The sequence below is a fragment of the Calidris pugnax genome, unplaced genomic scaffold (genome assembly GCF_001431845.1).
Source record: "Calidris pugnax isolate Ruff unplaced genomic scaffold, ASM143184v1 scaffold51, whole genome shotgun sequence".
NCBI classification, from domain to species: domain Eukaryota; kingdom Metazoa; phylum Chordata; class Aves; order Charadriiformes; family Scolopacidae; genus Calidris; species Calidris pugnax.
The window spans coordinates 5,329,368-5,355,080 of NW_015090797.1; the positions used below are offsets into that span (position 1 = coordinate 5,329,368).

A 25,713-nucleotide genomic window follows, 5' to 3' on the forward strand; every position below is an offset into this window, starting at 1 on the left:
TGATGGTATTCCTGTCTGAGGAAAAACAGCCGTCCTGTTTGCATAACAGATCATGGTGATGTGGAATGAGATGTATCTGTGTTGTCTGTGAGCAGTGTGACTTGACCTCATCCTTTCCCCCTGGAAAAGCAGCTTTAATTGCAGGGATGATGGTTTTGTTTTGTTTTTTTTTCTCTTTTGTATGTTGTTCAGTGGATTTTGGATTTCTGTTCATGCTGCAATCTCTGTAATACTCAAATCTATTCTCATATACCAGCTTGATCTAACACAACTAGAAAACGACATCATACAAGTTCCCATGTTCCAGAAATAAGGACATGGGCTAAATGGAGACCTCGTGGTAGCCAGACTGGGCATCCCTGAAGGAAGCACCAGCGGGGTCCCAGCCAGGAGCTCTGCTCAGGTGTCGGCTTTTCTCATCCGGGCTCTGCTTTCCTTTGCTCCATTTTAAACTTGGAACAGGACTAGTTAAACCCCACTTTTGTGCAAGCGGAAATCAGCAGTCTAATCTCAAAACATTTTTGTGCTTAAACCCCAAACTAAGGTGTGAGCTACTGTGTTTAATATAGCACTTCCCTTTTTTTAGATAAGAACAGGTTAAAATCAGAGTCAGAAACTGGCTATTCCTCCTCAATTCACCTTTGATTGACTGGAGAGATTTAATTGGTCGCCCAACATATGTTTGTTGTCAGATAACTGCTCTATGGATGTATTGGGGGCAAAGATAAATTTTTTTCCTCCATCTGTAAGGAAAGTACTGTTAAATTTTCTAATGCATTAACTGTTTTCCACATTTTCCAGCAACAATTATTTTCTAAATTCTTTGGTTTCCACCTAGACCACTTTTCTTCTCTAACTCTTTCTCTTTTTTCTCAGGCTGAGAGTTGCCAGGTCTGGAATTTGCATAGTACTTTTGAAATCTCCAGAATGAAATGCCTGATTGAACTGGCAAAAAACCACAGGTATAAGAAACTGGACGTAGGTCATTGCTACATCCTGGTCTGCAGGTGCCCCCCTGCCCTGGGCAGTAATGCCTCGACGATTTGTTTTGTTACCTTTGAGAGGTGTGAGTAGTGGACCACAAGGAAACCTTCAGCATTGCAAAAACCATGGGTCCAAAAAGCTTAGTTTCAGGTAATTTGCGTGTGGCTTGTGTAAAGATCTTTTTTTCCTCTCTTGCCATTTAGTACTCACTGACAACCAGGAACTATCTCTGTTTCCTCATTATTTGAGACGAGACCTTTCCAAATTGGAAATTCCACGTGCCAGTAAATGGAGAGCAGCAGAAATCTTTCCCTACTCTGTCTTCGGTAACCAAAAACATACCTGGAGGTGGCAAACACACAGCATGTTACTGATTTTTCTTTACAGTAAATAGTAGACATGCATCAAGTCTTTTCCTGCTTTCCATTCCTCCCTCTTTCACTCTCAGGGAGACTGATCTTGGGCTCACATCGTTCTTGTTGGCATCCCAAAGATTCCTGGAGGCCACTGTAATGTCATCGCTTTTTTCTCACAGGGCACACATGGAAAATGGTGAAGAGGAGATGTTAATGGCAGAAGATCACGGGCCTGATTTGATTCATTCTCAGGGGTTTAGGAGGCAGTGCAGCATCAGCAGAAGCAGTTTAGCGTATTATCGCTGCAAGGAGGAGGAGAGAGAACACCTGATAGCCCATGAGAGCTTGGATTATTTGCCTTCACACAGTACAGTTTATAAGAAGTGGCTCCAAGAAAAAACATACAGGTAAACTTACCTTAAGTACTCTTAAATTGCCTCTAAATGATGGGTAATTTGGATAATTTAGGGAGATGCCTGATAGCAGAAGGAATTAAGAAAACATTATTTATTGTTTCTGTACATAGGAAAACACTTTAATAGAATGTAGAAAGGGGCCAAATAGCAAGCAACTTTGTTTAAAAGCATTTTTGAAAGTGCTTATGTCTTTACTCTTGCAAAATAATTGAATATGCAAAAAAAGTGTTATCAACTACTCAATGTATACAACTTAAAAGGTAGAGATACTTTGCAGAGGTCTGGGGGAATGTTCTCTTACTGAGACTTTCCATGAAATTCACTGCCTCTTAGTGTAATCTGCAGGAAGTGTGGTGGTTGGATCTCAGTAGGGGTGCTCTTGCCTTGGATGATACAATAAATAAATCAGAAATTATTATTGGTGCATAATTGTTATTAGAAATATAAGTTTAGGAAAGACAGAAACTAGAGGTAAAGGTTTGCACATTTATATGGCAGGTGCTCAGTGCTTTAGTTGCAGTAGAAGAAAACAGGAATTACTTTGAAATGAGGTCTGAGTGTTCGACTGAATGCTTAGTTACCCAGTCACGTAATTGAATTTTGAGATGGCATCAAACAATCAGCATCTGAAAGGAGATTGCACTGCTACTTATATATAAAAAGAACAAAACCAAAAGAAAAAAGTCCAACCATGTTCTGTACCCAAATGGAAATGGCTTTCACCTGAAGGTAGAGTTTTTTTGATTAAACACTTTTTGAAGAGATATTGACAAAAGCAGCCTCTTCCTCATGCAGCTGCTTTTAATAATCAAAATGTTCTAAAAATGGGACTTGCATGTTTGTGAGAGGAAGCGTGGCAAATAGTCCTGTGCTCCAGGCTGAGAGGTTACTGTGTTTTCCTGTTTCTAGAAAAGAGTGGGATCGATGGCTGCTGATGGGGCTAATCGGAACAGCAGTTGGGATGCTGGGGTTTTTGATTCATCAGATAATTGACTCTCTCGTCAAATTGAAATGGGACCTGGTGGAAAATTACCTGCAGGTAAGGAAGAGAAAGTCAGAGCGACCTCTTCGGTGTTTGTTTATGAGAAAATCCACACTGTAAATTTTTAACTGACTAGAGGTGCTGCCTGTCTGAGTGGGTGTGGATGGCAGATACCCTGGGGTGCTTTGTGTAGGGATGCTTTGGTGTCCTTCACTACAGCTTAGGCTATATAGTACGGTACAGTAATAATATCTGATGGTGTTCTTGGCATGAGATTGATGAAGGCAGTCTTTACAATACTGTGGCCTTCCTCTTCTTCCTTGTACATGAGGGGTTCCTGCTGCTGTAGGTATCGTTCATGTCCAAGGGAAGGGATTGGGTTTCTCTGAAGGTACTTAGTGAATCTGGACCTGTTATAAGATATGTTATTTCTTTCCTTGACTGGGGCAGTTATCTTTTGCTAGTGCTGTAATCGATTATCGTGGAATGATTAATTTGTCCTTGGTGGGTGTCATAATCTCTGTGATAACTGGGATGCTGGTGGTAAAAGTCGCTGAATGGCTAAAACCAATGTAAACGTTAGGGCATCTCTGATGCTGGCTGCTTGTTTTTCTCCACCTGTAGAGAGAAGCAGGTGGTAAAATTTTCACCTGGTTTGTGATATCTATGGCAGATAGTATGAACACTGAAGATCATCTTCTGAGAAAGGGGCTTTGAGCTGTAGTTCCTGCAGAGTCCTGCCCAGGGATCCCGTCAGGCACGTTGTGCAGCACAGACACAGCAATTGGTGCTGAAGGGGACCAGGGTCTGGGTGGACGGTGCTTTTGTGCTCAGCAGTGGTGGCAAGGAGCTGCTGGGGATGGTCCCCAGCACACGGGGGGAGACATTACACATGACTTGGAAGAAGCCACAACCCAGAGCAAGCTCCCTAGGGAGGGTGCAGCTCTGCAGGATTGGGGCTGCCTGGGGTCTCACTGTGAATAGAACGTGGCAAATGAGCTCCTTGTCCCCACAGATACGGTGGGATAGCTGATGCTGCTGGAGCACTGCAGTGGCTGGATACAGGCACTCTAGGAAGAACAGACCAGAGTGGTTTGGAGGGGCTGTTGCTCTTTATTGCAAGAAAGCTGTGGGAATGGATGGAGCTCTGCCTTGGGACAGATGAGAATCAGCTGAGAGCTTGTGGATCGGAGTTAGAGGGCACACCAACATGTGTGATGTTGTGTGTGTCTGCTATAGGCCACCAGCTCAGGAAGAACTGGTCAAAGCTGTCTTCAGAAAATTGGAAGAAATCTCATGGTCACTGGCCCAGATCCTCATGGAGTTCTTTAGCCAAACACCCCAGTATCTGCTGGAAGGACAACACAGCAGGGCACAAGCAATTCTTGAGATTTCTGGAGTGTGTTGATAGCAACTTCCTGATAGATGATCGAGAAGCTGATGAAGGGACGTGACCTGCTGGACCTTGTACTTACAGACAAGGAAAGACTGGTCAGGGATGTGAAGGTTGGAGGCAGCAGTGACCATGAGATGGTGGCATGCAGGATCCCATGATGAGAGGGACAAAGCGAAAAGCATGGTCACAATTCTGAACTTCAAGAGAGCACCTTAGTCACTTCAGGGATCTTCTTGGAAGAATCCCAGAGGAGACCATCCTGGAAAGAATAGGGGTCCAAGAGGGCTGATGTTTTTTAGGGATTATTGCTTCCATGGTGAAGAATACTCCATTCCAGTGAGCAGGATATCAAGCAAATGATGGCAGAAAGCTCCTCACAAAACTCAAACATAAAAAGGAAGCACGCAAGAGGTGGAAGCAGGGACAGGTGACCCAGGAGGAATACAGAGACACTAACTGAGCATGCAGGGATGGGGTTAGGAAAGCTAAAGTGCACCAAGAGTTGAATCTGATAAGGAATGTTGAATGGCAACAAGAAAGGAAGGAGGTGTCTACAGGTACATCAGCAGCAAAACAAAGACTAATAAAACATGGCTTGTTATTGAACTGGGTAGGGGACTTGGTGACAAAGGACTTAAAAAAGACCAAGGTACTCCATACCCTCTCTGAGGGAGCTGGCTGAAGTAATTGTGAGGCCACTCTCAATTATCTTTGAAAGGTCATGGGAACTGAGGAGATGTTCCTCCCGAGGACTGGAGGAAGCTAGTGTCACTCCTATCTTAAGAAAGATAACAAGAAGGATCCAGGGAACTACAGGCCAGTCAGCCTCATCTTTACCCTGGGAAGGTGGTACATCAAATAATCCTGGAAACCATTTCTAACCATCTGAATGACAAGAAGGTGATTTGGCATAGTCAGTGTGGATTTACAGTGGATAACAACCTTCTACAATGAGATGACTGGAGGAGTGGATGTTGTTTATCTTCACTTTAAGCAAGGCTTTCATCACTGTCTCCCATAACATCCTCATAGGCAAACTGATGGTGTATAGGTTAGGTAAGTGAACAGTGAGATGGATTTAACTGGAAGAACTGGTGGGCTCAAAGCATTATGATCAGTGCTACAAAGTCCAGCTGGAGGCTGGTCACTTAGGGTCTACCCTAGGGGTCAATAGTGGGACCAAACGCTGATATCTTCACTAATGACCTGGATGATGGGACAGAGTGCACCCTCAGCAAACGTGCAGACAGAAGCAAAACTGGAAGGAAGCAGTGCTTGAGAGACCAGCTGATTATGTTCCCATTCAGCCAACAGCCTCCTGGGCTGCGCTGGGAGGAGTGTTGCCCACAGGTGGAGAGAGGTGGTCCTTCCCCTCTATTCAGCACTGATGAGGCCATGTCTGGAATACTGTGTCCAGTTCTGGGTCCTCCCAGTACAAGGAAGAACTGGATGTGTCCTCAGCTCTTCTGTGAAATCAAGATAATGGCAAAATTCTGCCAACTGCCGTAAGGACAGATCCCAGTCACTTCACTGAAATGTAAGGGAAGACTTATTCTGTGGAACAGATGGAGGCTGAATATATCGGAGGGAATATCCAAGAGATGAACAAGTTTAGGTTTTCCGTGAGGAAAACATCTATAATTCTCTTGGAATGTTATTTCTCTGGGGTTTCTTATATACAAGCTATGTGGAAGTTTATAAAATACATAAACAGTGGATTAATGCACACGCATACATATATATATGCATTTGTATGTGTATACACGCATGCGTGTATATACACACACACACTAAAGTGTAAATAAAGAATATATAGAAGGAAACCACAGTTTGACTCCAGGACATCACAACTGTTACACATGCTGTTGGTCCTGTGGCATTATAAAATTTGTCTTACTGTATTAAACTAATAGAGAGGGACAGGAGGTAAGCTCTCACGGGCTCTGACACCAGTTCAAGCATGTCATTCCTGCCCTGGCAGACATTCCTGTCTCAATACCTCCTTCAGCTGCAGATGGAGCAAAACCCGTTTCCATGTACTTTGCTTTGCTGTTTGGCTGCACGAGGCGCTCACAAAGGCCTTGATGGGACGGGACGTGCTGCCGGGAAGGCTGTGGTGGCCGCCCGTAACGCCGTGACCTCAGAAATGCAAGGGAGGTGTTTGACCTGCTGGCACGATGAATCATGGCTCAGCGCGGCCGAGCGTGTGGGAGCTGAGGAGCTCTGGAGACAGCACGGCTGCGGTCAGCCCAAGCACAAACAAACAAGCCCAAAACCCAGGGAGACTGAAACAGGGTTGGTTTTTTTTTTTTTAAGTGTGAGAAGGTCTAGTATGAGAGATGTCCTTTTGGTTAAAATAAAGCAGGAAAGAGCCTGCTCGTATATATTCTGTCCACTAATAATAGCTGCAAATTCATAAAGGCAATTACTGATGTAAGACTTTGAAGCCTCCATTCAGGTAAAATATCTCCAGAAGACACCATTTAGTGTTTTTTTTTTTTTTTTTTTTTTTTTTGTGGTTGTACTCAAATGATCTCAGAGCTCCCTTCCAACCATGATGATTCTGTGATTCTGTGTTTCTTGTCCATGTCCTTAGGGTCCTTTAACTATACTTCTGACCCAAAAAGGGCCTTGATGAGTAACAACATGTCCTTTACAGTGTTTTTAGAGGTGGGCAGGAAGTCCTGGGAAAAAGACAAGACTGGACTCCGAAAGTCACCATTCACCTTACCGTTGCTCACTCCCATCCTTCTGAGGGCTGAGCCTGCACTGCTTGTTTTGGTTTTTCCCTATGGTACACCTTCTGCCTGCAGAAATCTGTGGGCTAAAAGATCGTTGTAAAGAAGGACCGGGTGCGTGGGTGCCAGTGCAGTAATCTGTATTTGTCCCTTGGACAGGATGGCAACATCCACATGGCCTGGCTGTGTGCGCTTGGGTTGGGGCTGGCCATGGTGGTTCTCTCTTCAGCCTCAGTGCTGGTAAGTGTTACGTCTCCTCCACAACAAGCCTATAGCACTGCCATAAACCACATCTCTTGCCCTTCCAAATACTGCTTAATTCAGTGTTTTATTTAAAAGACCCTGTCTATTACACAACCCAATTGGAGAGGTCTTTCTTGGCCTTCAGCCTAAAACTGGATTCCACCGCCTGTAACTTGTATAAAAGTGTCTGGGGTGAAATCAGTGGTGGTGGCGATGCAATTTACACTTAGCATGTGGTGTTTATAAAATAAATACAAGTGGCAGCTGGTGTAACTTGTGAAAACTTGCTGTTTGGAAGGGGCCTGAGCCAAAGACCATCGGTCCATATAAAAGTTACTGTTGGCTTTAGATTGATCTTTTAGCTGTGCTGTATGGGTCTTGCTTGTAGCCTAGATCAGTACTTTTATGAGGCAGCAAGGCTAAAACATTGAGCCTTTCTGTCATTTACTGTCCTGCTGTGTTCAATTTAATTATAGACAGGCAATTAACAGCCTAGGTGAGAGGAAAAGTGAACGTTTTACTGAACTTCAAAATCCTGCAACAGCAGGAAAAGGGAGTTTGCTGTTATACGGGTACTAACTAACCAGTTTTGAGCTATCTAAAGTCTGAACTGGCTGGACAAATCACAGTTTCACACACACACCCTGCCCTGCAAACAGCCTGTGCAAAGACAAGAGGCTGGTGGGCTTCAGGCATCGGGGGGGATGGGGCAGGGGCCCTCGTCAGTCATTTTCTTCTCTCTCATTACCCCCAGTACGCATATAGCAACACTGTTTGGAGCTTGGATTTTTGTGCACAGCCAGAAGTTAATGTTTATTTACGTTGTCTGTTAATTCTGGGAAAGTTTGTTCATGAACAGAGCAAGGTGGGGGCTGGACTTAAAAACTGTCCGTAGACATATCTAACACATCAATGTCTAATGATTGTTCGCTCTTCTTTTCCTTTTTTTTTTCTTTTTTTTTTCTTCCCTTTTTTCTTCCTTTGCAGTTCATTTGCCCAGCAGGTTCACCGTCTGGCTTGCCAGAAATCATTGGGTATTTGAATGGCACTTCCATTCAACATCTTTTCAACATCAAGACCTTTTTAGGGACATTTATCTCGTGCGTGCTGGCTGTAGCCTCTGGGCTCTTCTGCGGGCCAGAAGGTCCCATGATTCATTTGGGGTAAGACTCATAGAATCATAGAATGGTTAGGGGTGGAAGGGACCTTAAAGATCACCCAGTTCCAACCCTCCTGCCATGAGCAGGGACACCTCCCACCAGACCAGGTTGCTCAAAGCCCCATCCAGCCTGGCCTTGAGCACTTCCAGGGATGGGGCATCCACAGCTTCTCTGGGCAGCCTGTTCCAGTGCCTCACCACCCTCACAGTAAAGAATTTCTTTCTAGTATCTAATCTAAATCTCCCCTCTTCCAGTTTAAAACTATTACCCCTTGTCCTGTCACTACACTTCCTGACAAAGAGTCCCTCCCCAGCTCTCCTGTAGGCTCCCTGCAGATATTGAAATGGCAGACAAAAGGTAAAGCTGACAGGCTGAGGGGATGGGTTTGCAATGTCTGTCTTGTGGCAGCGCTGGCTTTCAAGAATACCCTGCGCTGGGAGCTCTTTTCCCCTGTGCTGTCCCCTCCTTTGCGTTAGCACAACTCTTCATGCCATGAATTAAAAAAAGCTTTTTCACTGCGTGTTTTAAATACTGGTTTGGTTCCCTGGTACCATTCCCCACAAGGCTCAACAAGCAATTTTCTGGAAACTGTAGTTTTGTTTCTGGAGAGCACCCTGTCCCACAGCTATGGCCAGACGGCGCTGTGCGTCGCCTGTAACCGCTTTTTCCCTATGACAAAGCCTGCATGAAAATAAAGCCAGTCTCAAGGGGCTGCGCAGGAAAAGGGCGACAGTTTTACAGCCACCTGCAGAAAGTGCTGTGGTACCCAGAGATGGACAGCCAGGCCCTTGGGGGGTTCCCTGTTTACAGCTGGTGCCAGCTGAGAGCGACCGCAGAGACCAGGCGCTGCTTTGTGGGCTCTGCAGGTGATGGCAAGGCAGGCTGGAGCTGCTTGTTGTTCATGCAGCAGTGAAATACTGTGTTTCCAGGCAGGCAAAAAGACTTCACAGTCTTTTTGAAGGATAATGTTTTTATTCCCCCTTGGTCTACACAAAGAAAGAGAATCCCCGTCACCCCGTGGTGGTCCAGGGCCCTGTGAGAAGGGAGAGGAGGGTTTTCCCCTCCTGCTCTGTAGGTCAGAGCTGTTCTTAAAATTTACTATGCTGCAATACAGCCAAACTTAGTAACTGCAGGCCAGATTTTGGGCTTTTCTGTTTTAGTAAGTGACATAATTTCCTTTATTCACTGTTTAGAGGAGAATCCTGCTGCACTTTATTACCATTATTAAACTGTGTCTTGAGTAGAGATAGTAAAATTGGTCTCTGCTAATATCACACAGATCATTTGTTGGTTGGTTTGCTGTTTTATTTCTGAACTTTCTGTAGTTGATTATTTCTGTGGCTTTTTCCCTTCCTCTTCACTGCCCTGACCAAACCTATCTTCCTCCTCCCCACCACCCTGTCACATTTTCTGCTACTCCGTGGGTGTATATTTATTTATTTATTTGTACAGAGGTGCAGTGCCCTCTGGGATGACTCAGATGTTCAAAAATAGGAGTGCATCGTTAGTCAGAAGCAGCCACAAACCTTCCAGACAATGATTACCAAGGTTTAACTCTCCCGTTAGGTTTCCTTTTTTTTCCTTTGCTTTCAGACATTTGTCTCCGGGAGCTCAGAGACTACAGCTGTGATTTTTTTTTTTTTTTTCAACCCTTTGTGTTGGGTTGGTAACAGTGATGTGCGAGCCAAAGAATTGAATCATATTTCCACGAAGAAAGTCAGCACGGTATTAGCATGATGCCTTTTCAAAACATAGGAATTAAGAGCTAGTTTAATTTAATTTAGCTGGAACCCTCCACCATTTTTATTAAACATAAACACACCCGTAAGTTACTAAAAGCCTCTGAGAGATTCATTAAGGCTCCTAATTTAAGTCTTGTAGAAAAGTCTTCCAAGATTATACAATGAATAGATTTTTCATTTCACTAAGGGTTTGGATTCTTTTTTTTCTTCTTCTCCATTTAAGTGTAGTTTGAAGTGCTGCCTGGGAACACACTGTAATAATTTAAATCATTACACGTCTTCTGTTAGAAGTACGGCTGTTCTGGCTGCCACGGCCATTAACCTGGGAGCAGATGATTGAAATGATGGGCTATAGTCTGACGTGTCACCGCACTTGGGCAGACATTAACGTGCAGTTCTTCAAAAGGCATTTCATGGTCTATCATCACAACGCTCCTCACAAAGGAGACATTTAAATGGCTCAGTCAAGACGCTGTAAGTCTTTAGTAGCCTCCTGCTTTATGTCAACGGGACTTTGCATATTCAAAAGCCGTCTTCAACATTTTCCACGTTTAAATCTGTTGAAACCAATCTAGCTTTGCTGCTGCGTGCCGGCTAAGCCTCTGTCCTCCCCTGCCTTTAAACCCTGGCTGATTTATGAATAATTTACCAAAAGTGCGCTCTCAATTATACAACATCACTTTTAGTGCTCTCCTGGGTTGTGGTCTGAGCCAGCTGCAGTCGGACACCCTTGGCATCCGCCTCCCGATCTTCGCCAGGTTTCGGAATTCAGCTGATAAGTAAGTGATGGGCAGAGCTGTGGGGCTCTGGTGGGGGGATGGAGGGGGGCACCCTGCCACCTGCCCTCGGTGCCCCAGGGGTGTCCAGCAAGTTGCCCCCGAGCCCATTCCATCTGGAAGGCAAACAAAGATGGTGCTCCAGCAATCTTTCATCCTTTCTGCTGCTTGTGGCTTTGGAATGGGGAAAAAGCCACTCACTCTAATTAAAAGGAAGTTGTTTAATTAAGCAACTTTTAAGTTCTTTAATTGAAAGAAGGCTCACAAGTTGTTTTATTGAATGCTTGTGAAATAACACATTAATACTGAAGAGCTTTTCCCGTTGCCTTCTGGTTTGTATAAGGAGGGACAAAAAAAGCAGAATTTTTACACATGGGCTTTATCCTCAAATTAATGATGCTGGCCCAGGAAAAAAGAGATGATGGGGATTGCACAATGTGTGCAGGGGCCCTTGCTTTATTTTGCTAGTTTTGAAAAAGGAAATTTTTTGTGACACGTTTTTAATTTGGCTCTTCTCTGTTTGTGCATGTCTGTGAGATAACTTTGGTAAGCACTCTCTTGTGAACACTTCTATGGAAATTAACGAGATTAGTTTCAAGGAAAAGAAATTACAAACCAGTTTATGTCTTCTGGATGGTATTTATTGTTACGTTGATATGCAAAACTCTATACAATACGGTTTTTTTCTAAAGCAAGGGAAAAAAGAAAGACTCCCATGTGTTAATTTCCTAAAGAAATACAAAGAATTAAAGTGAACAGCCACTGTGAACTATCTGTAGCTTAAAGGAAAATCAAAAAGCACCAGAGGGAAGATACAGGATCTCCTTTGCCTTTAGCCTTTTAAGATCATTCATTTAAATAAATCTGAGATGTGCTGGTTAAACAAAATGTTAGTCATGGAAGAAATCAGCAATTGTGGTAAGAGAACCAGAGAGTACTTTTGTTTTTCTCTGCGGGATCCAGTCGTAGTATAATTAGAAAGAGGCATTAGCCTTGCAGTCAAGACAGAGGCTGTGTGGAAGTCCTCTTCACAAAGAGGGTTGTCGGTAAGCGGCAGAGACAAATTTCAGTCTAAGTGAGACCTTGCATCTTTACAAAGAGCAGGATGAAAGATTCCCACTCCTCCAGTATCAAGAGATGTTCCCTCTCCAGGCACAGCCACAAGCAGAGCAGTAACTCAGCAGGCATTAGGGTGCTGAAGGATCTTAAGGTGTCCCTCCATCAGGCAGCTGTAACAGATGTGTAGGAAGGGTCCAGCTTAAATGTTGATACTACTAGTGGGACATGTAGTGCATACAACTGACTGGAGCAAGAAGGTGGAGACGTCCAAGCAAAGCTTGCCCAGCTTTTACTGCAGCGCTGCAGTACCTTTTGTGTTCCTTGCTGCTGGACAGAGTGTCACTGTGAAGATACAACGAGTAAGTAAAAATCCATGCACAAGAGTGTCTAACTCGGCATTTGTGATTTGGGAAATATCCAACACAAAGTTGCTTATGTAGCTTTACTGGTGGGCTCTGTTAAGGGCTTTGACACATGAACTTTCTTATCTTCTCCCTTATGTCCATTATCCTCGTTGCCACCCGTCTTTGTACTGATAAAATTTGTGGATGCCACAGAGAAGACAAAAGGGCCCCCTAATGTTTGGAGATGACTCTGGTCACTCTTAATACTAAAAATACTCAAGACATTTGCCTACCAGTTGACTTCAGCTAGTACTGAGTGCTCAGCATTTCTGTAAATTATCCCTGAAGTCTCTGGTAGCACATCCAGAGGATGCAAGTTTTATAGGCTGGTGAGCACTAGTGATTAGTGCATTGTATGTATCAGCATCACCTCAGAATCCCCTGGGGTAGAATCTAATTTTCCAAGAATTTGAGCATAATTTTATTTCCTCTTTCTATATCCTTCCCTCTTTTTGCACACTGTGGCCTTCCTTAAAAATGTAACATTTGTCTGATGCAGGATGTTGTTTTCATATAATGCAATGGGTCCTTTGGAAAGAAAATTATGTTTCGTGTGGGAAAATGAATAATAATAAACGTATAAAGGAAGACTGTCCATTATTGACTTTCTTCATAGCACTATAATAATTCTTTTTTTCTTTTTTCTTTACTGGAACTTGCTTACAGTGCAGATCTCTGCCACTTGAGCTCGTAGTGCAGCTAACAGCAACAGAATTCTGTTGCTTTTCAGGGTGTATGTGAGGTCCATGCCTTTACAGGGAAGGAGTTATATGTTCCCCAGGGATTTCTCAATAGACTGAGGCAGCATATTGAACCTGCAGGCTCTGAATCCCAAACTTTCTTATTGTTTTTTTTTTTTTTTTCCTTCAGTATTTCACCCCTGTGCCTGTACTGCTTGTTCTGCTTTGTCAAGGCCAGAGGTCAAGATGGATCTGAACTCGAATCCTAGAGATGCAAGAGACTAGAACCACCCCAAAATAGGCCAGCAGGTCTTTAAATTCAGCCCCATAAACCCAGCTTTGACAGGAGATGATGTTTATGGTGGTTTTTTGTTTTTGTTTTTTTCCCCATTACCCAAATTTTGACTCTTCTGCCTGTTGCAGGCGCAGTTTCATTACGGCTGGAGCAGGAGCAGGAATAGCTTCGGTATTTCGTGCCCCCATCGGCGGGCTCTTGTTCACGTTAGAAGAAGTGTCTTCATTCTGGGACATCAGGCTGGCCTGGCAAACCTTCTTCTGCTGCTTGATGGCCACCTTCACCACGGATTTACTGTCTTCTTCTCTCTATGGGTTCGTTTACAGAGGTCATTTTGGATTTTTTGAAGCAGAGAAAAGAATTTTATTTTGGGTATGTACTGTGTGTGTGGAAATAGATGCAGGGTTTTGTGCTTGTCTCAGTGTTGTTGCTGGGGGAGAAGAGAGGGAGGGGGACTGAGAAGGGGAAAGGATGGTACAGGTGCAATTATCAGATCAGTGGATATGGAAGCCCTCCCACTTTACATCCACTAATGACTTGGATACAACACAGAGTTGTTTTGTTCTAAATTAAAATGAACAAATAGAGAAAGCATCTACTGTCTGCTTACATATGTTATTAAAGTAACTTTCTGGTTTGGTGCTGGATAGGATAGGAATACTCAGAAGTAAAGGAAAAAGCAGAGCAGCTCTTAAATAGGGAGTCCTCTCCTCCTGTAGCTGGCCCAAGGACTCTGTTGTTGCTGCAGGCATTGCTGTGCTGTGTCCCTGTTCCTCGGTGCTTACAGATTAAACATTTGAAAAAATATAATCACTGTTTGTTCCTGCTTGCACAATGGAGGTGACCTTCAGCCTCAGCTACCTTTACTTTATTCCTTCCAGCGCAACGCAACCTCGATCTTTGGATTTTACCTTGTGTCCACCTAAAAATAGTTCCTTTGATTATCATGTTTTTTGTTCATTTTTATTGGAAGATGATTCAATAGCAATGTGCAGGTACCATGATCTTCACCTCTTGACTAAATATCTTTGTATTTAACTTGAGGATCAATTAGAAAGCTTGAAATAAGACCCTGATCTTCTGAATCCCAGTCCACTTTTTTGCTACTGAGTACATTTTTCCTAAGGTAAATCCCTGATCACCTTCATTGACCTCTGAATTTCTTCTGGCTTGTATCTCTCTAGTGATGCAGAAACCAGAGATTATGGTGTTTCCCACACGTAGGCGTACCTTGGCTGGGAAAATGGGCAACATTTTTTTGTGTGCGTGCTGCCTGATATAATGATTTTGCATGTGCTATGCAAAAGTATTCGGGGTATATTTGCTTTACCACAAATTTGCCAGTGGCAAACAGAGAAGGCATTGGTTTTCAAGCCAAATCCCTTTTGTGGGCCAACGCATAGTGCAGTCCCCCAAAGAGTTGCAGTGACGCAACCGAGAAGATAAAAATCTGTGGCAGAAAGGTGAGAGTACACGGGCAGGGAGGAGGTCAGGCCTTCTGAAGCCAGATCCATTGCTGACACCAAAGCATTGTGTAATGAACAGCTGCGTGCACAGGGGAGAGAGGGTTCACTTCAATGGCTATTTTACAATAAGCATTGCTCTTTTAACACTCCTTTCAGGATGTTTTCTGAAAAGAGCAGTAGATTCTGTCTCCTCCTCTCTCCTCCTAATGTCAGTAGAGGGAAAACTACCTAAAATTATTATCAACATGACTTCTGGCAGGGTTCAATAGTTTTTTGGCTCTCAGTGTGGTACAGATAACCAGAAACATTTTCATTTCACTGAACACAGGGCTCAGGGGAAATTTTGCTCCTTTCATGTTTTGTGGCATTAACCAACACAGTTTAGAGTGGATAAACAGAGTTGAAAGCTTGTGGGTTGTGTTTCTCAAGAAAACTATTTGTTTTCTTTAGTTTCATGCCACCTAACATAATGTCACGAGGGAAATTTATTGTACTCCAGTGCATGAGATTTTCAGGAAGCTTCACTTTGTTTTTACATAGCCCATTGGATTATTTGTAAAGGTGAAACTTGCTCTGTAGGTTACAGATTTTTCTTGATGACTGGCCAAAGCCTGTGGCTGATATTACAACAAAAACAAACGTTACACTGTGCCACCTTTCATTCCTACCCTGTGGAGTGCTCCCTTGACTTTACCTTTATTGCCACACACATGCAGTGTAATGTGCATAAATGACTTTAAAACAAACATCCCAGTATATCTTTCCCTTAGGAAACACGGAGGTAGGGAGAGAAAACAATAAAACCAGGTATGTCTATTTTTAGTTTTAATGCAGGATTGGAATTAAGTAGAATATTACACAAGGTATTTGGAACAGTAAGAGGATGTGTGCACTTGCTCAAGCAATTTAAGGAAGGCTGACAGTTTCTTCAGTCTGCTACCCCCAAGATTATAGCAGTTCAGGTTTTTTTTTTGTGGGCAACCTTTGATGTGTGCCCATACTGCTTCTTGCCAGGTAGCTTTTTGAGCATTTTGTGATCTCTTACTCTGTCCAGATCCTAATCTTGAGAAAAAGCTGTGTAACACTACAGGGCTAAGGAAATAATATTCTCACAGCTTTTAATAGATTGCCACTGATCTGTTGACCCCTTTTTATTGGCTGGAAGATAAAATTAAAGCATTATATTGCTCTCATCCTTGCTGCCTGTTGAGGAATCAAGCAGAAAATTCAATTAGTATTCCAGCTGCCAGGCTATATTCTGTGTTTGTGATTTGTTGTTCTGCTAGTTGTTCCAGATCAGCATCAATTTTCACAGGTTTAATGAAATAAACTTACTTATAAATGTTCTCGATGCACATGGATGCAGGTTGACACTTAATAAATGGACTTTCCCAAATTGTGATGTAGATATAGATGGAATGAGCAAAGCTCTGGTTCAGCAGAGTCTTTTGAAGTGATCGTTAAGGCGAATATGTCATGTTATTTGGATGTAACCCGAAGTGCTTGGTCCTTGTGGTAACTGCAGTGCATCATAGAGGTTTCTGCCATGGGTGTCAACATCAGTGTCTACCTGCTGGTTCCGCTCCTGTGAGGTGTGCAAGAAGGTGTACACCATCTCTCATGAGATCAGCTTTAAATTAATTGGCCGAGCTCCCTAAACCACAGGGAAGATTTATTTCCTGTATGGAAATTACTTTGTGGTATCAGGTTTTGTAAGAGAGGGTGCAATATTTCATGTCACTGACAGGATGCTTAGTACATTAGTTTTTTTTCTCTTTTCTTTGACTCAGGTTAAGAACTTGCTGGACGTGAACGTCTTGGCCTTCATTCCGACCATCCTTCTTGGAATGCTTGGAGGTCTTCTGGGAGCTCTCTTTGTTTCCCTAAATACAAAAATTAATAAATTACGTATGCGGTTCTTTAATTCTATTCCAAAATTATCCCTTAGAAAAACAAGCAAGCTGTTGGAAACTGTGCTCATCCTTGTAAGTAAATAATGCAGTTCTTTTGATTATATAATATTTACAGTGGCTAATGAGGGAAGGTCATAAATTGGCTGGATGGAAAAGTGGATCTCATCTGCTGGTACTTGATAAAATGCAACAGAGCACAACAAACATGGATTTCTGAAGTACATATAGATATTTAATGTTGGTGGGTATATAAGAATGGAGAAGACATGTTTTGAGATTTTTAGTTTTATTTTTTAATACTTAAAGCATTTTACCTGTAGAGTTGCTCTCCCACTGCTGCTCTATCCTGATGATGCTTCAACTTAGTGACACGTAGAAGTTATGTTGGTGTGCTTTCGCACTCCAGTCTATGGAGGACTGCCAAAAGTAGATTTCATCCATTTTCCTCTATTTTTCCGTGCCAGTGATTGATCTTCTCACTACCCCACATTAGCTTGCTCATGTAGCAGAACCAGGCAGACATCCTCCTCTGTACCTGGGCATTTTTTCAGCTGTTACATGGGAAAGAACAATTAGGAGACTATTACCATAACCATATGTATTTTTGCCTTGAGATAACAAAGGAGATCTCTGCCTGTTGTGAGAAGAATAGATACATGAAGAAGAAATATGTAGAGAGTTAAAAAGTTATGGATAGGTTAAAAAAAACTTTCTGGAGCTAACTGTGTATCTGGAGTCGGTTATCCCTAGTTGTTGCTGATGGAGGTCAGCCTGGAGCCTCAGATGTCCTGATAAGGCATGATGGGGCCATTTTACATCTAGGCTTTGGAGTTTCCACTTGGCATTGTATGGCTTTGGGGAGGGTCATGCCATTGGAATGAAAAGTGTATGGACAAAAGGTTCCTATATTTTGAACATTTTCATAATTTTCAATTTTATGCTTTGGTTATAAGTTAAGTATGTTCTTAAATATGGAGAAAAAAAAACCTTCAGAGCTTTTCTACTGCACTTTTAGTAAATTGTGCAAATTTGGGTTTCTCTACAAGTTTGTCTAGGGAATACTTGTTTGTCATAATTTTTCTTTTTTTCCACCATTCTTGAGAAAGTCTTTCTGAGGAGCTTTCAGACCTTTTTAAGTGTTCAGATGACATTTCTTTAGGGAAACCAGTGCATACTGAAACCTCTTTCTTCTGCCCTCTCTTAGGCAGACTTGCTAGTATGTTTTATGTATGCTATATATATATTTTATCTATATTGTTGTATACTTTATCTTCCATCACTGCTGCAGAGAGGGTTGCTCAACTGTAGACCAGTGGGTTGGCCAAATAGATGCCATCCTTCCACCAACCCAGATGTGCCTTTGGCAGCCTCTACTCCAAAAACAACAAAAGGACATAAGCTTCAGGAGAAAGCAATCAGCCTGGCTCGCATCAGCAAGCTGGATGATACTGGGAGGAAAGTAATTAGTATTTTAAAGACAAAAAAGGAAACTTTTGGAGCTAAAAATATGAATAACCACAGGTTGAGGCACATGGTCAATTCTCTGCAAGCTCTGCACAGATTGGTACAGAGGTGTGCACGTTTCCCATAGGTTGCACTGTTTTTCCTCTCTGAGGAGTCAGAAAGAGGGCATTTTATTTAGTCCTTGAAAGCTGTGTGTCTATGGCAGTCCAGCTCCTCCTCTGCCTAGTCCCGCTTGGAGCAGCATCCTGCTTGTTGGGTTCTCTGTTGGTACATCAGAGGTGAAATCCCACCTCTGGTGGGAGGTGGAGGAGAAGGAATGCCAGTGAGGGGGCTGTGCCGGAGGAGGACCTTGCCATCGATGACAACTGGATTTTAGCTCCTCTTAGCGGCAGGATGTCGGCTTTTCGGTTTGCAGCCGCCTTTGTTCAGCATCTCGCTGAGGGGAGACACCTTGAGGAAGCTCACTTGAAGCTCTTAGCTCTTGAAGGAGTGGGTAAGGTAGGTGGGGAACACGGGTTTTGTCAGCTCAAGGGAGAGTCTTGCCACTGCCAAACCTTCTCTCGTTGTCCTACAAATTTGCTCCCGGGTCTTGCAACGGATTCGGCGCTTTGTGCTGCCGAACACTGCGACGAGACATCTGAACAAAAACCCAGTGTTCAAACCAGCAGAATGAGGTGTAGAGTTCCCATGTGTGACTCCCATTTTTCCTGGGTAAACTCCATGGTTTCCAAAGGACCTTTGTTTGTGAGAGGACGGGTTTGTAACAATTATTACTATTAAACAATTTGGAGCCGGAGCTTTGTGTTTGACAGCTGCTTCCCGCGCTGTTGGGAAAGGTTTGGCTTTCTTATAGTACATTACAAAAACCTTGCATAAGCTACTTAAACACATAAAAACCCCAGAGTTCCTCATTACCTTTCAGAAAAAAACCCTAAACAAGCCACAACATAAGCCAGCAAGACTAAATATGTTAGATGATACTATAGAGTTAAACTTTTAAGATCAGCTAGGAAAGATTTAGTGTCAGATGTAAAGAAAATACCTCATAAGAGTGATTTCACGCTGTTTAGGAGTGGTGCCTTACTGACTCCAGAAATTCATGGAGCAGTTAGCACTTTGCCAGATCATACCTGAAACTGGGAGAACAGCATGTGTTTTGTAGGGCTGTAGTGCTTACAAGACCTTGCCTGTTTGTATATTTTTGTCTTCATCCTTTAACTCTTTTTAAAAAATCCTGGTTTCTTACCTTAACTTTGTAGCATGAACTCTTATTCAGACCATTTTTCCTTTTTATTAGCTCTAGGAGATCCTGCTCAGGTCACAGTCCTTATTTTATTATAACTTGGCAAAAAAAAAATGGCAGGAAAGAAACTGTTTGATCTGAGAGAGAACCATACAATTATTATTTTTTCATATATACATAAACTCACATAATCAGGCAACTGAATGAAACTGTGTCACAGTGACTTTAACCAAAAATAATCTTGTATAAACCAGTCTGCATTTAAACTTGGAAAGAACCCACCACGGTATCTTCCACACCCACAACATAACCCGGAGTACCATTCCTTTGACTGGAATTGAATATCTAATCTTCAGCCCATAGATTAGGTGAAGCCGTCTTCCTAAGTGCCCTTCTGCCCCTTGGCCTGCATTTGCTTCTCCTCAATTCATCACCTTTCTCTCTGTGAGGAAATCACAATGTAGATAATGTTTTGCCAAGAATCTGGCAGAACTATCTTTCTTTTTCTAATTTTTTTTTTATCATGTTGACTAATGCTTCTGTTCCAAAAGCTCAGTGTTTCCATGGGAAGGGTGAGCAATTTAAGGATACATGCTTATACACTTATATATTAAACTGTCAAAGCTTTAAAAGGTTACTTGAAAGGATTATTTTTTTTTCCTACCTATCTGTGAAGATAGGCTACTGCTTTAAATGTGTAGCCGCTGGCTGCCGGCTAGGTGTCCTTCCAGCTCCCTTTGGACTTTGGAAAAACTTGACCTGGGTTTGAACTGTCCCAGAGTTAAGTTTTCAGAAACAAAACCTGACCTGAGCTTTGTGAAGACTGAACTACTCCCAGTTTCATCTATCTCTTGTAGACGCGCTCTGCCCATAAGCTTATAATCTTTGAGATACAGGGAAACAAAGCCTTGAGATATGATTGTCTGACAAATTGTCACAACTGCATACAGCTGAATTTCAGCTTGAGGGTCTCTACAAATGTGCTACCTGAGCTGTTTTATAACAATCCACAGAGAGCACGAAATCTTGTGCTGGGAAAATATATTATTATGGCTGGGTATTCCAGTAATTTCTCTCCAGATGTCTACTGAAATATACTGAAATATTTTCTAAATGTTTTTTGGGTTTGGTTTTTTTTTGTGTGTGGCATGTATCTTCATTTATTTAGAAAAGTAAGTTGATCCCAACTAAGATAAAAAACCCTTTAACATTAGTTTTGCATGAAATATAACCATATTATGTTAAAAATATGCATAACTGAAATACAGACATGTCATGTAAAAACTTCCTTTGCTTTTGACAAATGCAAAGCAGCCAGTGAAATTACCTTCTGCTATGCTCTATTTCAAACATTTTTTATTTCACTCATGTTTACTTCAAAATGGGTATATGGAAAACTAGCAGAAGGACTGGAAAATGTCCCTTCATCCATTTGGATTGCAATGTCTGTGTCTCTGTGGTATAGCGTGTACTCTGCTTTGGGCATTATAGCTGTCCAGTATTGATAGAATGTCTAGAAACTTCTTTCTGTTGATTACCTGAATAGTAGTCCTTTCATAACATCCTCCTTAAAAGGGAAGCACCAAGTTCTCAAGTTCACAGAATCACAGAATGATATGCAATTGGAAGGGACCTCTGAAGATCATCTAGTCCAACCCCCCTGCCAGAGCAGGTCCATCTAGAGCAGGTTGCACAGGAACTTATCCAGGTGGGTTTTGAATGTCTCCAGAGAAGGAGACTCCACCACCTCCCTGAGCAACCTGTTCCAGTGCTCTGCCACCCTCAAAGTAAAGAAGTTCCTTCTCACTGAACAGGACTGGACCCAGTACTGACCTCTGTGGAACACCACTTGTTACAGACCTCCAACTACATTCTGTGCCACTAATCATGACCATCTGAGCTCTGTTTTTCCGCCAGTTTTCAATCCACCTCACTGTCAGTTCATTTAATCCATACTTCCAAAGCTTACCTATGAGGATGCTCTGGGAGACTGTGTCAAAAGCCTTGCTGAAGTCAAGGTAGGCAACATCCACTGCCCTCCCCTCATGTTATCCATCCAGTCATGCCATCGTAAAAGGCTATCATGGTACTCAGACATGATTTCCCCATGGTGAATCTATGTTGACTACTTCTGATAGCTTTCTTTTCCTCCATATATTTTGAGATGACACCCAGAACAAGCTGTTCCATCATCTTTCCAGAGATGGAGGTGAGGCTGACTGGCCTGTAGTTTCCCGGGCCTGCCTTCTTGCTCTTTTTGAAGACTGGAGTGACACTGGCTTTCCTCCAGTCCCCGGGTACCTTGGCTGTTCTCCAGGAACTTTGAAAGATGATGGGGAGTGGCTCAGCAATGACTTCTGCCAGCTCCCTCAGCACTCGTGTGTGCATCTGTACATCCCATCAGGACCCATGGACTTGGGGATATGTAGTTTACTTAAGTGTTCTCTAACTTGATCTTCCTCAACCAGGGGGAAGTCTTCCTTTGTTTGGACTTTCTCTGTTACCTCCAAAGTCTGGGAAAAGTTAGAAACAATTCTTTAGCTGTTCATACTGACCAAGGACTTCATATTTGGATAAATCAGGAAGTAATTTAAGTTGAAGCAGTGGATTGTTTTTGACACATGGCATCATTTTAAGTACCAACGGAAAAGCTAGGTCCTTAACACATAGATCCTGAGTCCTTGTGGTTCATGAGTTGCAATCTCAGGCCAGTAGCCCGCAAGGAGCTGTGGCCAGCCACATGTCCACTGACTGCCACAGCGCATGGTGGGGAGGCTGGGCATCTGTGGAGCGTCCCACATGCTGCAAGTCTTTCTGGAGGTAGTGGTAGTCTGTGGTGGCTACAGAGTTAGAGGCCAGTCACCTAGTTGTAACAGTTGAGTCCCTGAAGTTAGATGGGGTGAATCTGGGCTTTACTCATTGCTTGTGAGCAAAGGCTGATCATCTGGGGTATGTGGACAAGACAAAAGGACAATTTCCTTACAGCAAACTGCTGGCAACTAGTGATTTTAGACACTTTTTTCTGTTTTTGTCCATTTCTACATCTCATGATAGTCCGTTTACTTATTTTAATGCCTGCAGGTGTGTACGACGACTGTCACAGTCTACTTACCATATTTCTTTCCTTGTACTCCAGTCATGAGCGTGAGAAACTACCAGCTGAGAAACAACTCAGAAATGTAAGTGGGAAGAGTCACCAGGAGCATATTGTTGTAAATACAATTATTAACCGTTTCTCCCAGTTAGTTGTTACGAGGATTTGGGATGGAAAAATTCAAAAGGGCATCAGAGCCGAATGTTTAAAATTAATTCATGTAGAGACAAGAATCACACTTAATCTTTTAATCCTTGAAATTTACTCACACTTAAACTTTTCCAGTGAGATCGATTTGTCATCATGTCAAATTAAAGAAGAAAACAAGGAAGGAGAAAGGAAGAAATGAAAGGGAATTTAAAAATGAAAAGAGCCTGAAACATGGCTTGCATCACGTAAATGTTTTTTCAACTTAGAATCTTAATTTTGCTTTAAAAGTTGTATAGGCCTTATAGGTAGGTCTGAAAGCCTATAGGAGGCAGACTGTGCTTTAGCTGGAAAGCTGGAACTGGAAAATGATGAAGAACCTTTGATATTCTCAGCTTCAGTCAGCTACTAGTGGCTGAGGGACACGATCTGATCAGTCCTCTATACAATAACACCAACAGGTAACACATCAGAGGCACGTGCCACTACAGCACAAACTGTGATCCAGGGACTTAAAATGACAAATATTGTGTCAAGAAACAGGCAGGGAATATGTGGCTGAGTGACCAGGGGTTTTATGGGTGATACAGTTGAAGAGGTCCTTGAGTCTGATGCAGGTTTTGCAGTCCAAGTGTTTTTGTTGAAAAATACCTTTGGGAATCCAGAGGAGGTAGAAAAAGAATTGCTCAGATTGTCATTTCAACTCAATTTCATTTCACAGTCATTGTAAGTGGTCACTATTAATTTGTAGTTTTACAAATTCATAAATTTGTAAAATTTATTAATTCTTCCTTCCAAGTGCAGCATCATATATGTTGCATAATACGTACTGTAAATACTGAATAACTGGCCACTGGTGACTGGACTCTGAACAGCTTACTTAAGTATATAGAAAGCAGAGATACTTTCCCATTCTTGCCACCAATTTTAGAGTGTCATTTGACTTGCAACACGTGGTTCAGTATTGTTTGCTATAATATATATTTACATACTGTTTATAAAAGCAAACTTTGTCACTTAGTACCAGGACTTGGTGACTATGGCTATTTGGATTGCTACAGGAAAAGCCTTTTTTCTCAGCCCAACATCCTTTTTTTATTTTAAGGACTAAATGCTTGCAAAATGTTATTTTTCAAAACAAAACTATTTTTGCTCTAAAGGAAAAACATCTGAAGCCACGATAATTTCATGGCTTTTTTTTTTGTCTGTCTCTGAATCAAAAATAGTCAGGCTCATCCAGCCTAGAGGCTAAACGGTCCTAGTGCCAATTTTTCATTTGATGTGGCTAAAAGTTATAAAGAGTACATCCTGTTGAAAATGGATAGATCTGAAGGGAATTAAGCACCAAATTGTCCTGGATTTTGCAAGGCCATGCATATGCTGAAGGTAATGATGATGTCTCTGGTAAGCTTGTAATAAGGTACAAGACTAAACGTGGAAAAGCAGCTTGTTCACTGTTCTGTTCGTAGAAATTTGAAAAGGGAATTATGATTGCAGTTGTGAGACTTTAGAGAGGATCATTTAGATCTGGCTCATCTCATTATAATCTGAGATTCTTAGTCAGTTCTCCAGAGGCAGGTAAGTATCATTAATCTTTGGAGATGCAAGAGGTTAGTAATAGGCACCCTTGCCACTTAAAGATATCCAGTACGAACTCTATAACAACAACAAAAAAAGATGCTTAATTTTGTCTTCTATACTGATCCAACTTGATGAAGTGTGTGTTTTTTCTTTTAAACCACGACAGGACAAGAGCTGCAGCTCCAGTTGGGGCTGTATGTGGCTATGCCGGTATGCCAGCGCTTCCTTCTAGCGTAGCTCATCCTCATAAATTTATGCTGCAACAGCACTTTCAGTAGCCTTTTGTAACACTTCCGGCAGGCCTTGGTATTCCTAGGAGAAGGAGGAGTAGGAGGTCGTGGGGAGGCAGGAGAAGGAGGTAAAGAAGCGATGGTCTTCCATTGGCAGGTCTCGGTATTCCTGTATTCCTGCAGCACCCGACGGGGCAGCACAGTCCTCCCCTGGGCACCAGGGAGGAACCTCTCTCTACTAAATATACTCATTTCAAAGGGGAAGAGTTAATGGTACAACCCCCCCGTGTGAAAACAAGTCCTGCATCTCCATTCTCTCTGCTTCGTTCTTCTTGCTCAATCACGTATTTCAGTTGTAAAAAACCTTTCTTCTGTTGTTTCTCCCTCTGTTATTTTGGCATTGCTGCAAACTTCAAATCACCTCTCAGACGTGCTGTTTTTCGTGTGCGCGCTCCTTTGCTGCTAGTAAAGACATTTGTGTAGAACTCGAGGCTTTGCTATAAGTGGATTACACAATCATATGACTTCTAAAGCAGGATGGAGTAAATAATTTTTTTTAAAATTTTTTATTGGCCATTATGAATTTGGAATATATTCTTTTTTTGGGTTGGATTAATGTAAAAAGCAAATACAAGATTGGGAAGTATCTTGTGTTCCTTTGGTTGCCAATCCGGGGTCTGGAAGAAATTTTCTTGCACTAGATGTTGGCTGCATTTTCAGTTTCCCTCGTAGTTCTGAGTGGAGATCAGGTGGGTCAAATACCACGGATCTGCTCTTTGTTCCAGAAACAAGAGTTCATACTGTTACTGTTTAGGTTGTGGTGATGTCCAAAACATGCTGGATGCTTTCCCAATTGGAAGAAGGAAGTCATACCTGCTTGGAGAGTGCAATCGTTCCGGATGACAGAAGTTGTGAAAGTGTCCGGGAATAGCAGTGTCGTACAGAAAGACTGGTCATAGTCAGCATCTAAGTTGCAAGATGTTGAAATAACTAGTGCCAGTGTGTACAGAATCACAGAATCACATGGGGTTGGAAGGGACCTCTAGAGATCATCTAGTCCAAACCCCCTGCCAGAGCAGGTCCACCTAGAGCAGGCTGCACAGGAACGTGTCCAGGTGGGTTTTGAATGTACCAAAGTACATGTACAAAGAATGTACCATCTAACCAAAGAAGAGCTTTAAGAACGTGTTGGAAAAACATCTTTTAGGTTTGGTTTGGGTATAGACTGTGCTGCTGTGGAAGAGAAAAACCTCTTACATCCTTCCTGCTCTCCATGGCCCTCTCCTGTGCAAAGCTTTCTAACTGCATCTGTCACTTCGGGATGCTGTGCTCGCCCACTGGAAG

At 42.5% G+C, this 25,713-nt stretch overlaps 1 protein-coding gene across 1 annotated transcript in view; it reads left to right on the forward strand.

Annotated features, from left to right (window-relative positions):
* The first annotated feature begins 1,496 nt into the window (after nt 1-1,496).
* The window catches only part of LOC106885075 (chloride channel protein C-like), an 80,869-nt gene continuing 56,652 nt past the window's right edge, over nt 1,497-25,713 (forward strand). Inside the window, exons 1-8 of the mRNA XM_014936905.1 lie at nt 1,497-1,747; nt 2,666-2,795; nt 7,032-7,112; nt 8,103-8,278; nt 10,704-10,796; nt 13,360-13,603; nt 16,488-16,682; nt 22,399-22,496. Of these exons, the coding sequence (XP_014792391.1) occupies nt 1,497-1,747; nt 2,666-2,795; nt 7,032-7,112; nt 8,103-8,278; nt 10,704-10,796; nt 13,360-13,603; nt 16,488-16,682; nt 22,399-22,496 (1,268 nt within the window). The remainder of the gene's footprint in view (nt 1,748-2,665; nt 2,796-7,031; nt 7,113-8,102; nt 8,279-10,703; nt 10,797-13,359; nt 13,604-16,487; nt 16,683-22,398; nt 22,497-25,713) is intronic.